At 47.6% G+C, this 17,002-nt stretch overlaps 1 protein-coding gene across 1 annotated transcript in view; it reads right to left on the reverse strand.

Annotated features, from left to right (window-relative positions):
* Positions 1-8,365: 8,365 nt before the first annotated feature.
* The window catches only part of Cnpy1 (canopy FGF signaling regulator 1), a 29,591-nt gene continuing 20,954 nt past the window's right edge, over positions 8,366-17,002 (reverse strand). Inside the window, exons 2-4 of the mRNA XM_023564956.2 lie at positions 15,494-15,697; positions 13,773-13,869; positions 8,366-10,060 (exon numbers count right to left, since the gene is read on the reverse strand). Of these exons, the coding sequence (XP_023420724.1) occupies positions 10,023-10,060; positions 13,773-13,869; positions 15,494-15,697 (339 nt within the window). The 3' untranslated portion in view covers positions 8,366-10,022. The remainder of the gene's footprint in view (positions 10,061-13,772; positions 13,870-15,493; positions 15,698-17,002) is intronic.

Here is a 17,002-nt window from a genome sequence, read left to right on the forward strand (position 1 = left end):
GATAGAGCTCAGCAGGAAGGCCCTAGGTTCAATCCCTAGTTTCACAAAAACAAAACAAAAACAAAAAATGGCCCCAAAGCAAGGGATGAACGCAGCCACCCCAGTTCTGCACAGAGCCTGGGAAGAGGCCAGTGTGGCAGCCCGGCTGCATGCATGGCTGCGTCCTCTGTGTGCTTCGAGTCACACAGAGAAAGAGGGGCTGGCTCGGAAGTGGCGCATCCGCTCCCACAGGAGCGAGGGGCCGGGCTAGACCTTGCTGCTTGCAACAGGCCGGGTGGGGGCAGGGACAGGGAGGCTAGACACAAACCTAGGGTGGGGGGTGTCTCAGGTCTGGGCAGGGCTTGACCAGGACACAGACCCAGGATGGGCCTGGATCTTGCAGTGGAAACCTGCCCTGCCTGGGAAGGGCACTTTGGCTTCCTACAAGGGTGGGGGTATCACCTGGGCTCACACACGTGGCCGGTACCACTTGTCCCCCACCCCACCCCCAAGCTTGAGGCTCCTGGGCTACACAGGTCGAGCTCACAACACCCAGTTCTGAGGATTTGGGCAGCTTCCGGAACCTTCTCCCTTTGTCTCCCAGATTCAGGATGCTCCTTTCTCTGTACAGCCGCCGTTGCCATGGTTGGCCTCAGGCATCTGGGCTCCAGGAAGCTCGGCCATGGGGCCCGGTGTGGGGGCAAGAGGAGGCCAAGGTGGGAGATGGGGCTTTCTGGGAGCGAAGGGAACAAAGGGAAAGCACTGCAGACCCCATCTGAGCTGGGAGGGCCAGGGGTCAGGGATGAGAAGAAGTTGGGGACAGTGCTGCAGGCAAGGAGATCTGAGCACAGGAGCATAGGGGACAGAGCCCAGAGAAGGACTGTGACAGTGGCAGCGACGTAGACATGAAAGTACGGACCTGGGAGCTGGAAGTCACACAAAAGTCAAGGTGCTTGGAAGTCAGGGGGACCTGCGTGTCCCAGGGAAGACAGAGACTGGAGAGGTAGGCTGGGCCACATGGCTGGGGACATACAGGCCGTCCAGACCCCAGGCCTCTCTGCAGCCCGCTCCCTCCAGCCACAGATGCCCTCAGCATGGGGACCCGAAGGGAACAGAAACCTGAATGTGAGGTCAGCAGAGGGCTCTGTCATCTCGGAGACCCACGGACAAGTTGCAGGGGAGAAAACCCTGAGGAAAGTTGCCTTCTAACCTAGGAAGGCCAAGGTTGCTGCCACCAACCTGTTCCTGAGGGTGACAGATGACAAAATCACATCGTCTGATCTCATTCTTTGTAGTTGAATGTCCATTCCTAGGAACATATGGGATGATTCCCTATTTTTAGGGCCTACTTTCCTCAAATCTTTATTTCACAAAGGACTTTGACCCCATAGAGCCCCCAAGCACCAAAGGTCACCTTCCCCTGGGCCTGCAGAACAAGTGGTACTCACAGTTCTTTTGCCCACAAAATCCTTTTTTTTCTCTCTGATGCTGGGCTGGCAGCGACCCTGAGCAGACTCATCCTTGACCCAAAATGAGCACCAGCAATGGGATCACCAGATTTCCTTGCACTACAGGTCCCCGGGCCCCCCTAATTGGACAATTCTGGTTTGTACTGTGGCTTTCAGATCATCACTAACTTTTCCTGCTTCCTCCAAGGCTCTTCAGGATTTAATTCACTAACAGTCTGGCGTCTGAGTACCAAGTACAGACAGCTCACTCTTCTGGAAGCGCTTTGGGATAGAACTTCTGGGTTCGTGTTCATCTGAGGACAAGCGCTCAGAAGGAGAAAGTTGAGCAGGCCCTGGGCAGCTGGGGCACAGACAGGAATTGGAGTGGCCCCTGCACCACGGACCTCTCCCTCATGCTCTCCGAGCTTCGATTCTCTGCACAGCATTCCCAGCTTCTGATAGTTGGAGCAGAGTCCTCTGTGGGTCCTGAGACCTCAGTGGGAAACTTTGCTAATCTATCTCTAACTGCAACTGCTCTTTTCATTACGAATTAAATGTCAAACCACAGAGCATTCAGTTATACTGTGACCATGGCTGCTTTACCACAGATATTTGTAAGTCACCTTGCAGAACCCACAGCAGCACCAAGTAAACATTTTTGTCAGTAAGCTGGACATCATCACCCCAGCTACCTGGGAGGCTAAGGCAGGAACTGCAACTTCGAGTCCAGCCCGGGCAGCTTAGTGAAACCCTAGCTCAAAATAAAAATAAAAATTCTGGGGATGTAGTACCCCTATTTCCACCCCCAACAATGAAAAACAAAACTTCCAATAGACAGCAGCTAGATCATGCCCTGAAACATGTTAGTAAAGAGAGACAGACACATCACTGTGTATGTTCTGGCCATCTGTGTCCAGTTCCCATGGCATCCTGCATATTTTATTTTACACATTTCAATTATTTCCACCTAAGAAGGGTTTGTGGACAGGCTTCCCAAGGCAGCCCAAGGACTATCAAAGGCAAGGAAGCCCCATTTAGGGGCATTTTCGACCTTGGGATCTCTAGAAGTTCAGAGGATGCTGTCTTTACCCCAGGATCAGCAATCAATGGAACAGCAGAGAGAGATAACGGCTGTGCTGTGTGCCTGCAACCCTAAAACCACCTTCTCCATAGTATCAGTACTCACTGGGATGGCCCTGCCTCCACTCTGATGACTCTCCCTGGCCTGGTGACCACTGGCCCCTCCGGCATGGAGAGCAGCAGTGGCACCATCCCCAAGGTCTGTCTGCAGCCATATGCATGCTGTCCTGTGCACTCACATTGTCCCTGCTGCTGCTGGTTGACACACAGGTCTGTGCCACCATCTTTAAGAGGGATGTCACTGTGGATGGGCCAAGGCTGACCTGTCTAAGCGGTCCTGGTCTTCTCAAAGAAAACACATTCTAGTTGGTGTGCACATCCTCACTGCAACAGACCCAGGCCTCCTGATATCCACTCTTGTATTAGATCTAAGGCCACAGGAGTTGGTTGGCCAGCCATGCAGGGACAAGAAGGGACATGCAGGGAAGACTGGATGCTCAAGGTCTGGGTATATCAGCAGAAAGAGGCTGCACCCAGGAGGCCTGACCTTTGAACTCAGCCACTTTCAAGGCTCTGGCCCTGAGCTCCCCGGGGGTCATAATTTCCTGCACAAGGTTTCTGGGGTACAGTTCTCATGGGAGGGGCCTATAAGCTGGGGGACGGTGCTGTGCCAATATTCATTATGACCACTGTGACATCAGGAGCCCCAGGGGCTTGCAGGAGCTCAGGCCCACCAGGCAGGAGGCTCAGGGCAGGGTTTGTGGTAGCCAAGGCTCCCTTGTCCCTGGAGCGAGGACTGGGACTCATGGGTTCCAGCATAGCCAGTCAGCTTTAGGGATCAGGACCATGGCCCAGTTCTCCTCAAGACCTTCCTAGAAGAGGGAAGGCTGCAGCAGAGCCACTAGGGACTTCACTTGCTATACAGGGAGGCTTCCAAAGACTCCAGAGAGCATCCAACATGGGATGTCCTCCTGTCCCCATCAGGGGAAAGAGGCCCTTGGAGAATGGTCCTAGGTCCACTGAGGGAATGTGGAGAAAGAATCAGAATGAGAAGCCCCCCAACAAGAGAGATGTGGCCATGGCAGATGCCCTTCATTGAGGGGTGAAGAAAATCAGCAGAGGGAACCTGGCCACAAGTTATGAATCGCAGGGGATTTCATGACACACCACCTGGCCAAGGGGTCCGGCCCTCTTGTGCTCCTGGTCCTGGCACTGCCAAACTCTATGTCAGGGTCAAACAATGGTTTCTATTCTGCTCATTGACAGCAAGAGAAATGGAAGCCTTCTAGAAGCAGAGCTTGTGTTTGGAGTTCAAGAAGCACCAGTGCCCAGAGATCTGCAGGTAGGTGTGGGCACTGGGATGGGATGCCCAGTCCTATGTGTGACCCTTGAGTCTTTCTGGGGAGGCCTGGGGACTCCAGCACACTGAGTCTTCAATATCCAAGACTGCACCAGGGCCAGGAGAGTGCCCCATTGTCACACACACTGCTCACGAGCCTATAATGTGGTCTCTGCCCAGGACAAGCAGGGCAGGTAGGCACCATAAGAGGTGGAGGATACCTTCCCTGTCCTGCAGCAGCTTGTGGTCTCTCCTATCCACAACTTCCTCCTTGGACAAAAGACACATGGAGGGAGAGTGACCCAATGGGACCCTCACAGGTCTCAGGTGGCTTCCTTGCCCTCTCCCCTCCCAGTCCTTGCTATACAGTCCTGTCCCAGATTGCCACCTGCACGCTGAGCCCTGCCCACCTGCAGTGTCCCCTTAGCACATCTATCCTTCCCACCAGCAGGTAGACCCCTGGCCTCTTCCCTGTATACACTGGTTAGATCTCAGGCACGAGGCAGCCAGCATCACCTAAAATCCCTGCCAGGACTCTCCACAGCCTCCTGCACACCCAGGCATGCCAGAGATTTCTGGCTTACAAGGGACACCTAGGGTCCCCTTTGTGTCTTCTGTACCCTTCCCAGTTCCAGGTAAAGATGCCAGGTGTCTTGTGAATGTGGCCATGGGCATAAAGGGCAAAGTAGGGCAAAGGTGACCCAGGTGTTAGAAGAGGGCACACTAAGACTCCTGGTGGTGGGCATTTGGAGCCCCAAAACCTTCAAGTTGCTCATGGGGATTGTGCAAGAGGGGCCTCAAGGAGGGGCACCAGGCCACCTTTCAGAGGCTGTGGAGGCCTCTGTGCTGTGACCCTGGGTACCCCCTCCCCAGCCCCTTGCCAGCTGTGCAAGAAAGACTGTGCCTAGAGGCTCTATCCGGAGGGATGGAGTCTCAGCTGGCACCATGGAGCCGGGGTTTCTGGGCCAACCTAGAAGAGGCGTTCTTAGCTGTGCTGGGCTTTCCAAAGCGCAAATGCAGTGGGAATGGGTGGGAGGAGATCAGCCAGCTGTCACTCCTCGTGACAGGGCTTTGTCTGAGTCTGGCTTGGAGTTTGTTACTACGGGACCCCTGTAGATGGGAAGGATAGCAGAGCTCAAGGGCATGGACTGTCCTCGCAGGGAACCTCAGGCCTAGGGCTGCCCACCAGCTCCCACCCAGGCCTGCTGCCCACTGTGGGCAGGGCATGGCAAGTAGCCTGGTCCCGCTCACTTTGGGCTGCATCTCCAGGCAGCTGGAACAGAACCCAACCCTGGGCAGACACAAGTGGAAACTCCCCTTTTCCAGGAGCAAATCATGGTGACCAGAAGGGAAGAGCCGCTCAAGGAGTCGAGGATATAAGACTCGCTCTACAAATGGAAGGAAACGCAGCTCCTAAAAACAGAACCCAGCATATCCATCTTCGCCCTCACAGAGTCCCTGGTCCACAGGGAGACACAGGGTCCCTGCGTGGAGTGGCTTCGCAGTGTTTAACATCCAACTAGCTCCCAGCCTCACCGCTCTTCCGCAGGGGGCCCTTGCCATCTGCCTGTGAGCGCCCAGAGGCCTCAGCCTTCCCCACAGGGTAAGGAAGAACCCTTCACTGCAGGCCGCAAGAGCTGCCCAGCCCAGGCTGCCCCAGCCCGGGAATCATCAGGAGCTTTCCGTGCTCTTTGGCACCTCAGAACCGGGTCAGAGCCTCACAGCCACCAAGGGCATGAAATGAAGCTCACCGGCAACCCTGCCTGCCCACCACTGGGCACTGCTTAAGAAACATGAAAAGCCACAGACACCCCGTGACCCTCTAATCTCCAGGCATTAATGCTTAATCAGGGCCCTGGTTGCAAACGAAAGGAGTTCAAGGGTGTGTTTCCACCTCAGGTCTAATTATCTAATAGTGCTGATGGAACCCGCATTTGAATTAGAACTCACTCCAGTGTTGCCTACTGTGCCTTTTTAAATAGGGCGCACACAGTCTCTTCTGGTGCCCGCTTTCTTCTGCTGATCAGAGGGCACGAAGGTGCGTCATCAGGGCCTCCGATGGAGGATAACAGAGCCATGAAGACGATTTTTATCGGGTGGCAAGGGTCACGTGACTGGATTCTCTTTCTGGAGCATCAGTGTCACCCCGAGGATTACAGTCACCCTTTATCGGCCAATTTCAGACGAGATGCTGTAGAGAAATTCCCACTTATTCAGAGCGCTGCTGGGAGGCAGGCCCTTAATATAAAATGTCAGGAGCACATTCTGAAGCTTCGGGTGCTAACTCTGTTATCCGCAGAGTCTGAAATTGTATTAATATTTTAACTTAGCGCTTCCAGGATACTTCTGAGTGCCAGCCATGCTCAGGCGATGCTGGGCATCCAGCGCTTGGTTGAGAGCCTGCGTGTCTGGATGTGGGGCACTGACACTCCTGAGGGCCTCTTGGCCTCCCATCACATCAAGCATCAGCCCACCTGGATCCAGGCCCATGTCCACCCCTTGGCTCTGAGGGGACAGGGCCATCTACCCAGTCACTTGCTTTATTTTCTGAGCTTTTATTATGCTGTTGTTTTGGGGACACACCACCTGGCCCAACAGGATTCTCCAGGATAACGGCACACATGAGATTCTAATGTATTTCTGCAGTGCTAGTCTGCTTCCCAGCAGCTTCTTAGTAGATTAATGTTTTACAAATATCCAGCTGTTGTGGGATAAGGCATTTTCTATATCTGTTTTAACTTTTTTTTTCTTTCACAAAAGTCTTGGGATCATTTTTCAAGGTAAAGAGCAGAGGAATCATGCATTTTCTGTAAGGAATTAAAAAAATTCCCAGACATTATTTCTCTGGGATCTCCACTCTGGAGGAGCAGCACTCTGACTGGCTTCCTGTGTCTTGATCTTATTTAACTCTGTATATGTGCTTGTCTGCATTAGGGTTCCATCCGTCCATCGATCCAGCCATGCACCCATTTCTGGACCTTCTGGACCTTCTCCAGCTGCACCTCACATTTCAGCTTCCACTTTTACAAATTGCGGTGACTGAGGACCTTACAGGAAGTGAGCCAGGCTGCTCCAAATTCAATGCTACCTCCACCATGGGGGCAGATCCTGAGCAGAGCCTTCCCATTTGGCAGGCTCATTCCCAGGCAGGGAAAGGATCACACCAGAAGAGACAGTGCCATTCACTGTGTCTTTCCCTAGGTGATTCTAGGGCAACGGATTTCTACAACTTCCATATTTCAGTTTCTCTTACTGCATTTGATGTTTATTCACTTAGCTCCTTGCTCATAAAAGCAAATAATCTGAACAATTTTAGCTCATAAAGGAGAATTAAATCATAGGTAAAGAAACAAAATAAAGGCACACAGGTACCTAACAGACATTTTTATTGTAATAGCACGAGTGCTTTCAATGTAAGCTGACACATCTGTATCACACTGAAAAGCAGACCAAAAAGTCACACCCAAAAGGCTTTTCCTTGTGTCTCATTAGGATCTGAAATTTAAGATGTTTTCTTTCCATAAAGTGATTATGTTTTTAAATAAATATCAACCTAAGCCAAGAAATAGGCATAAAAATATAGGCAGCTATTAACTCTTTTAGGGCCTGTCTTAGTAATAAAGTATTGATCTCTCTCTGTCGGCTCCTTTCTGCTCTCTAGTTCTCAGTGAAATGGATTCACTGGTCTTGGCTTCCTCTCAGGAACTAGTGACCCATGGAATAGAGGTGCTGTCTCCCCAGGCCACTGTGCTCTGAGAACAGTACTGTGTAGGTCTTTACAGAGACCCCCACGCACCATCCAAAAGACCACAGTCTGAAGCCAGAAGCTCCAAAACTATCTCCTCTGCTCTCCATTTTAATAGGATCCCCCTTTCTCCAGGAAGTCTGACCCTAGAATTTGGGTAACTTTAAGAAACTTTCCTCTCACACACACCAGGTGTTGCACTGTTTCTTTCTGTTTCTTTCCATTGTTTTCCTGGCTCTTTTGTTTTCTTTCTGATGCTGGGGAATCGAACTCAGGACTTTGCTCTTGCCAGGCAGTGCTTATGCCGCTGAGCTATATTCCTGGCCTCTTCCTGGCTTTTTAGATTGCTCTTTGTTTTAGTTCTTAAATGCCACTTAAAGGCAAGAACACGATGAAGAGGGGTACCAGGGACCCCGGTGCTATCTCCACCCCTGCTCGCACAGGGAAGCAGAGCGGCCCAGTCACTTGGGGAAGCTGGGGAGCCCCTGCACACATAGATGCATTTCCACAAATATTTACACAAATTCAGCAAGTCTGACTTGGAAGAATGTCTGGAAATTTTTAAAAATGCAAGTGACAAGTTATGAAAAATTTTGTGACACACAAGACCATTTTTACTGAGAAGTCCAAGACTACTAAAACTTGAAAGCTCTGTTTGGCAAAATGTGGTATTGGATAAGAGTGCAGGAGTCCAGTTCTCTCTGTTCAAGGCAGAAGCATGAACATCAATGAGAACACTCTGTGGAGACAGAAGGCTGCAACAGGGCTCCCACTTCCTGAACTCCCGGGGCTAGAACTCACTCTGTCTGTGCTTGAAGAGGTAGAAAGGAGGGGGTTACCCTTCCACAATTCTAATACAGCTTTCGTAGAAATGTCCGTACCACAGTCTCCACCTGGTTTCCAGGACGGTCACTTGTGTTTCCAGAAATCACGGTCAGTCTTTGTGCATTTGCCCAGAAAGCCCAAGTTAGGAAAATGTCCATGCCTTACTACTTCAAAGTTAATCTCAAATGGAGACCATGTTTAAATTACAACTCTACTCCCCAGCGAGAAAAGGTTGTGGGGTCCTCCTAACTCCCTATTTCTACTGTATCAGCTGGCATACAGGTTCACAGATGACTGTAGGGTCTGTAACATCCAACTAATTACTGGTGTCCTGAAAAACTACCAGGCAAGAAACAAATCTACATCGACTCTCAGACTCCCAGATAAATGTCATTTACCCATTGTGATTTTTAATAAGACAGGGAGAGGAGAGAAAATAGACATCCCATCTCCTTGGTTTTGGAAATTGTTCTTAAATTCAAGACTAGGTCCAGGCTTAAGAGAATGGGGTACAGAGTGTATTTTCTAGGCAATCGTATAACAATAGCACCCACAATTTTAGCTTTTTGATATAGAATTTGCATGGTGCTACCCACTCCATTTTCACTGGGAACCAAGAGAATCTTTTTTTTTTTTTTTTTGAAGAATTTCTTTATTTAAACAAGTACAGCCAGTACCTTAAGACACCAAATAATTAAAGTTGAATTTAATTCCATTGAGTGCAAATTCAACAGAGACAGCTAAATATCCCAAAGCACCGCACTTTCCACTGCATCCACACAGTCGATGTACCACACCACCCTCTCCTTCCTTCCCCACACTGGCCAAAATCCCCCCCCCCCCCATTAGAAGAATGATACGTTACCCAGTGGTAAAATCCACACGCTCAATGTTAGCCAAAAATCTTGAGAAAAGAGCCCAGGAGGGTTTGCAACAGAACAAAACTCAGTCACTACAGTCATCTTTTAATATACAAGGTCATGATAAATCCACCCTGCAAATTATTTGGACTCAAGTATCACTCAATGTAAAGAATACTCATTATTTTTCACCTACCCACTGTTTTGGAGAAGAAGTTTTAAAATTTAAGTTTTTAAACTATAGTTTAAACTTGAAATCTACATTTAATTCCTGATAAAAATTAGTGCATTCTTTTCCTCAGTACTATATAGAATCCTTCAGAGGACTAACTTTGAAATTGCTTCTAATAGATTTCCCTAAATTTGTAGCCAGTCAAGTATTTGAGAAATCATTGGTATACATTTGTATGTGTCTATGTATCTTTGCTATGAAATACACAGTGTAAATTTTAAAATCCCAATTTCCTATGAAAAAGCTTTGCTTTTTTTCCCCCACAGCCAAATTTAAAGTATTACTGCCAAGCCTGTTGGGTCCAAATCTGCAAAGGAAATATAAGTTTGGTGGACTCCTCGGCTTCACCTAGAGAGTCAGGATTTGCCATGATGCTAAATAATCTTCAAAATAATTTCATGCAGGGACAAACCTAGTATAAACAAGACAAATTTCCTCATCATGAAAGTCATGCAGACATTGACCTTCAGAGCTGTGACTTTGCTCTCTCCCTGGAATGAGTCAAACACCACTTCTAGAATTCAGTGTCATTAGCCGAGGCTCCACACAGATCTGAAAAAAAAATTAGGTGGTGTTACTATCAACTCAAATACCAGGCCACCAAGTCGTTAACATTCCACAAAAAGTACATGCTGTTGAGAGCATATTTTTCAGCTTTTATTATGGAGATGTTCAAATATGCACAGACCATAAAGAAGGGTGTAATCTATTCCTCTGGGCTCCAAACCCACTTCCACAATGATCGCATTCTCTTGTTCTGGTCTCATCCTCTTGGTTTTGGCAAGAGTATTTTAAAGCAAGGCTAGGTACTGTGTCATTTCACCTGTGGGTGTGGGGTAGAGAGAACACCAGCTCAGAGACAGTTCCACAACTTGGAATGAGCAATGACCACTGGGCATTGAATCAGAGAGAGCTAGGTGTTTTGATTTACACTACTTTCCAACTGAAAACAGTGAAAGTCTTTCCTTTTTAGAAAGGCTGTGCCTAGTTTTATCTACATAGCTGATTTGAAATATACTATTTTTTGAAAGTAATTATTTTCTATTTTAGAATTTAACATTCTCCATTTTGATTGGGAGGGATAGACAAAATAGCAGCAATGTTTTTATATTTAATGTATGCTAAACATTTCCAGATACTTGATATCTTATTCCATATACTGTCTTTAAAATACATATGTGGCAAATCCTGCAGTTACATTTTTAAATGTTAGGATTTGGTCTCAGAGCAGAAGTGCTAGGCAGTGAAGACATTTATGTATTGTTTATACCCTATACACAGTCTAACAAATACCTCTACAAACATAATGAATATCTACTCATTTATAATCTACAGCTCAGTGCTTTCTACCTTGTGTGGGATATGGTTGTGTTTTGATCACATCCTGTATCACATCCTAATATTTTAATCATTTTCTCCTCAAGACAGCAAAAGGACACCTGGAAAACCCTGGGTTCTGTGGCACAGAACATTTGTCAGCTAAGTATAATGATTTTCTTTTAATATTTGCGTAGGAGAAGAACCATGTGAGGAAGGAAGGAGCTGAGGTCTGCCATTCTCCAGTTCTGCCAAGAGAAAAAGGGTTCTGGCTGCTCCTCTTCTCTCTGGTGCCTGGGGTTATGGTGGCAGCCCCAGACTTCTGCTGGCTTGGACCCTTCACTGAGATGGGACACTTCATCAAAGACGACAAGAGTGTGCACAGAGCTCACTGTGTGATGTTCCTTAACTCAGACATGCACAGCTTAAATTGGACATACAATATGTTTTCTCCACCATACCACATTTATTTTTGTGGGTGGGGGTGAGTGCCTGTAAGCCTTAAAATTTTGAAGACGGTGAGCATGTCCTCAATCCTCTCGTGTATAACTATTATAGACAAAGCGAACAACGTGCATTAAGTAGGAAAAAACAAAATTCATGTAAATGCCAAGTTCATAATAAATACAGAAAGTAGACTTCCAATCAAATCCCTAGTTGTAGAAGTATCTGTTTTCTAAATGATGACTGATATCTCCAAAAGCAATAGGTGAACGTTTTACTAGAAGTCAGCACCAGCAACTTGCACATAGTATATACTCAGTAAACAGCTACAAACGGGCAGGTGCACACACACACACATACACACACACACACACACACACACAGAGTCACCCCTCTGAAATTATGTTGCCTGCAGAGGTCCAGCATCACTCCCCAAGACAGGGGAGGTGAGACCTGCTCTAGTAGAAAACATATGCACCCATATTTTAGGGACCCTGGAGCTCTTCGGTGATACAAAAGCCACATGTTTCACACAGTGGTCAGAAGTGTCCCTATACGTTAGAACACAGCACTTCTTTGCTGTTACTATGATCATTCATTGGGTTGGCCATCACTGGGTGCTGCTTTAGCTTTTTCTAGCAATAATATTTCAGTCTGAAAAGTTCTCTACCGTGTTAACTTACTTTAGTGGGAAGTTTTTCAGAGGAGGCATCTTGCTTCTTTTAAAAATTAGTTTATTCTCAGTTATGGATCGTTTACCACACCTACAAGTGCAATTGATGAAGAAATATCACCTGAACGTGCCCACTGGCTTCCCCATGCTCAGTTACCTGTCACTCTCTGCAGCCCTGGGCATGGTGGACAGCTGTTGTTTGAAAAGCAAATGCTAATTAAAGATCATCTACTATTTTATTACATACTAGCAATATCGCTTGTATTGTAAGTGTAGTCTTTAAGTTTATGCTTTCTCAGGGTTGATACTTCAATTTCCAGTGTTAACTATGTGAAAGGGATGACGGACGAGAGGTCATTAATGTTACTGAAACTCAGTTCATGACACTAAACTTGGTAAGAGAATCTACTCCAGAATCTTAATTCAGGGACGACAAGAACCGGGAGTGAAATTCAAGCTTTTCTCCACCTGCATAGGTGGCCAATAGCAAATTATGTGCAGTTAGGGTAGATGATTATGACAAATCCAAACCCTCTATAAGGAAATAAACAGGACAACAACCCCTTCAAATACTGTCTGTTACATGTCTACATATATCTGCACACCTGCATTACCAAATCATTAGAAAAAAAATTCAAAACTGGTTTCTTTGGGAAGTTTGGCTATGAAATCAAATGAATCTCACAAACTTCTAATTCCATATCCAACATCAGTGGGAAAAAATTTCGAATGGCTGAACAATCCCCACGACGTCATTTCACAGTATTCTGCTCTAAATTGCAGTTGAAACCAGATTTTAAACCGAAAGCAACCCATTTATCTACTCTGTAAAGAAACGCTCACTGTTTTCTTAGTGGCGAGTTCATGATCACCTTACCTAATAACTTCGGATGCTCTCAGCATTTACTTACACACAGGCAGTGAGTGTCATTCTAAGGACTCTGGCATTGAGTCTGACACAGCAGATGTGCTTGTGCACACTGTACTTTCTTGGAAACTGGCAAAATATTGAATGTCTAAGGACCCACACGGCTTTAAAAAGTCCACTGGCCTTAAATTGCTGTCTGCACATATACCCCTTTGTCTTCTTTCCAAAGATACCTGGAAAGAACACAAACTTGTACTACACCCTGCGCATGTGTAACCAGCATCAAAGCAACAGGAGTGGATGCCAGCTTAACTCCAGAGAGGGCAGGGCCACCAAGTCCAGACTCTACCTTGTTACATAGTAAACAACGCTCTCTGCTCATTCCCTGTGAGTGTGCCTGTCTGCAGTGTGTGTGTCTAAGAATGAGTCGAGTGTTATTTTCTACCTATTAAGCTCAAAAAAATTTTTAAGAAGTAACACTCTGGGAAAGAAACTTGAAAAAAGGAGGGAAAAACCCACACAAACACACAGACACTCACCATAAAAACCAGCCTACCCAGCCTCAAACAATCAAACTTAAAAATTTTTTCTTACAAAATAAGAATTCCACCTTCTACTAGTATAACAAATACCTAAGCCATGACCTTCTCCTTGCCTGGATCAGGGTGAAAAGTCCAATCTTTCAAAGTCATCTTTTTCTTTTAAAGCAAGTGCTTTAAGGTAACCTAATTCTCAACAGGAACGGGCTCCTTCGCCTTTTGGAAATCAAGGGGTTTGGGTGCATCTGAAAGGCAGGGGAGGACCCACAGCCAGGATCCTGTGGCTCCAGCTCAGAGAGCCCAGGACCCGCAGCAGAGCGAGGTTCGCAGATGCAGCTGGCAGCAGCGAGGCCAGGTCTGCTGAGGCTGTGCTCGGCTGAGCAGCGGAGGCACAGCGCGCACATGTTACATCAGACACAGTACCTGATTTCCCGCCGCACAGTTTGTCAGCGAAGTGCTGTGCCCCCCGCGCGATGAGTGAGAAGATTTCGTCTTCGTGTTCTTCTATTATGCTCTCGCACTGCAGAGACACAATGGGAACACACTACACTATGGATGTGCACTGGTCGGGCACCTTGCTGGGAAGGACTTAGCAGCGTTTTATTATACGCAGGAGATCATGCAGCCAAGGCAGTCTATTTTGGGGGGCCCTTCTGGCTTAATTCATCATTGTCTCGGATTAGCCCTCTTCCCAGAATGTTAATTGCATCATTTCCTGGGACTTAAGCAAATCATTAGCTATGTTGAAAGATGGTGAGGATGAGGAAGGAAAGGGTGCTTTGTATTTCTCTCCCTAAAACTGGAAAATGCCAAGCATGGGAAGAAATGGGCTTCTCATGTAAGGAGCTGAAAGGTCTCAGTTTTCTTTTTAAAAACAATTCAAAGAACACAGCTCCCTGAGGTGGTGGGCCCAGTTTCCTTCTGATTTAACATGACAATCTAGTCTGGGGTTTGAAAGTGAGAAAAACAAGCCTTCCTTTACAGCAATCCAAACCACCTTCAGTTTCACAGTGAAGAACCTGTTTGATGGTCAGAGAAGTTTCTTCGCACCATTAGAGACCCAGACAAAACCTCACTTTGAAAAAAACCAAAAAGACCTGACATTGCAGGGCAGAGGGAACTCAACTTTGCCCCTGGATCAGAAAATCCTAAATTACATCTGAGACAGTTCTTCATTAAGGAACTAAGCAGCATTTTCAGGAGATGAAGTTCCTGAAAGGCCTCCAAGAGAGCTTGGGAGTCAGCTTCTGAAATCATCAAGCAAGTCGCTAAAACTCTTAAGTAGCATTTAGGAATATTTAAATTCACCTTAATGTGTTTATTTAAAACCTGTGAAACACAAACACCGAACACTGCCAGTGCTATGCCACGGTACTTTTAACCCTGAATTATTACCCTCATTTTTTAATTAAAACGGTATCTCCAAATGTCAGCCACAGCCCTCATTTCAGGGCTTCCGCAGGCCTGACATTTTGATCAGCTCGTGAACTTAATACATTTTTTAAACAGGGCTGCCCATCACTGTATGATTCAACACGTTAAGTAAAGGGAATATATTGCAATATATTCTGCCAGGCACATTCTAGCAAGCTAGAGGTCACCATTCCCACAAAATCAACATTATACTAAAAGAAAATTTGCCTTTATGCCAACTCTCCTACCTAAGCCTTTGTTTAACTTAGTTTGTGCTAAAATTCTTCAATTAATTGGGTGTGGGAGTCCCTCTGTTCTGTGAAGCTTGGGAGGAAAAAGATGATTATATCAGTACCCTTCCATCAATTGGTTCTAAAACATTTGAAAATGACATGCTTTTCTATTTGGATTTTTAGCCTACTGCCCCATCCTCAGATGCAGACCTGTCAGACCTCCTGGGCACCAAGAGAAGGTCACTTGAGCACACTTTGGGGAGGGCCCCTCCATAAAACATCGTGTTCATTTCTCCATTGCCCTTGGGTGTCTCAAAAGGAGAGTCACTAAATGAACAGTTAGCCAGTAGCAGCAGGATCACCAAATACACGATGACACTGAATGCACGTTCTACTGTCCCATGCACTGCAGCTTGGCAACAAGAAAGCAGAGGACAAAGAGAGTACCCACACCAGGCTTCTAGGTCACATGGTCCCTCTTGCAGGGAGAGAGCTTACCGCAAATTTCAGAGGTTTATAGGCGTCAGAGTAGTAATAGAACCTCTTATATTCTTTGTATATCTTGTCTCCTTTCCTCGGCGCGTATCTCCGGAAATACTTCTCCTTAGTCACAGGGTCTTCATCGAGCTGGTAATCATTCATTCGCTCGCACACTTTATCCAGAAGGTCGATGAGGAATGCCTCAGACTGGACCAGGGGGACCTAGGGAGAGACAGATGGCAAGGACACTGGACACGAGGACACAGGGGTGGGATTGTGGAAAAGAGAGTACAGGGAAAGGCATGTGGAAACACCCCTGGCAAGGCTGCAACAAACAAACGTTACTGTGTGGAGCCTTAATCCTGGTGCGTTATTGGCAAACATTTAAGGTTAGCTTAGTTCTAGGAAGAGTGCATGGATCTGAAAGTGGGCAGAAAACTTACCTCACACTAAGAACTATACCCATGCGTATAATCATTTTTAAAAGTTTTCGAATGTGCAGAAAAAGCGTGAGTCACAAAAAACGCTACCATCTAGGAAACAGAAGCAGAGACACAGAGACAGAGAGACACAGACACAGACTGTTCTTGCTTCTAAGCGCCCATCCGTTCAGTAGGAGCCAAAGTTTGCCTTTCTCCCCCATTCGTCGCAATAGGGAGCGCTCCCCTGGCCACGAGTCACCACCGCACTCCCTGGGCACAGCTGGCGTGCGCCCCGGGCGCCCCTCTCCTGCCAGTCCGGCTGATCCTCAAGGCCCCAAAGCCACAGAGTCTGCCCGGGGCGCGGGTCAAAGAGCACCCCGAGCCCTTGGTAACCGACACAAAAACGTACGGGCCCCGTCTAGACAGGTCAAGGTGCAGAAGCTGCGTCCCGCGGCTCCTTCCGGAAGGGGGCGTGGAGCCGCCAAGGGCGCACGGACTGCGCCGAGGCCCGCGCTTTGCGCCTTTCTCCCTCTTCACCCTCTGCTGATCAAAGTAGGAAGTTTGCCTGACAACCGCGGTGAAAGGGGCTGCATCACAAATGAACTCAGTTTCTGCAGTGTTGATATATCCAGCCTCCTTTGTCCCCTTTCACACGCAGTGTGAACCCTTCCGGTGCCAACGACCGCGCGACATTCACAGACGCGCCCGGGCGCACAAAGGGTCTCCGCGCTTCGCCGCCATCTGGCCGCAAATCTGATCCGCCAGCGCGGCGGAATTAACATGAAAGGGAGTGCGGCGGGCCGGGCCGATTATAAACCACCCCGGTGCCACCGTCAGCCCTGTTTCAATAAGGAATCAACTCTGTGCAAACACGTTCAAAGGGACCCAGAAGAGGAGAGAGTTAGAGAAAAGCGCCACTCCCCGCCCGCCTGCCCGCTGCACCTGCCGCGAACAGGTAAAGCCCTTGGCCCCAAACTTCATGAGTTTGACTTTGAGCGGCTCTCCGGGCCCAAGCGTTCAACTCTGCAATGAAATAATTTGTTTTAGAATATGCCACAGCCCTTGCACTAGTCCCTAAAGTACCAAGGTTTTAAAAAAAAAAACT

Source organism: Cavia porcellus, unplaced genomic scaffold, assembly GCF_034190915.1.
Source record: "Cavia porcellus strain 051 isolate PalLab524CR breed Dunkin Hartley unplaced genomic scaffold, mCavPor4.1 scaffold_6, whole genome shotgun sequence".
In the NCBI taxonomy this organism is placed as follows: Eukaryota; Metazoa; Chordata; class Mammalia; order Rodentia; family Caviidae; genus Cavia; species Cavia porcellus.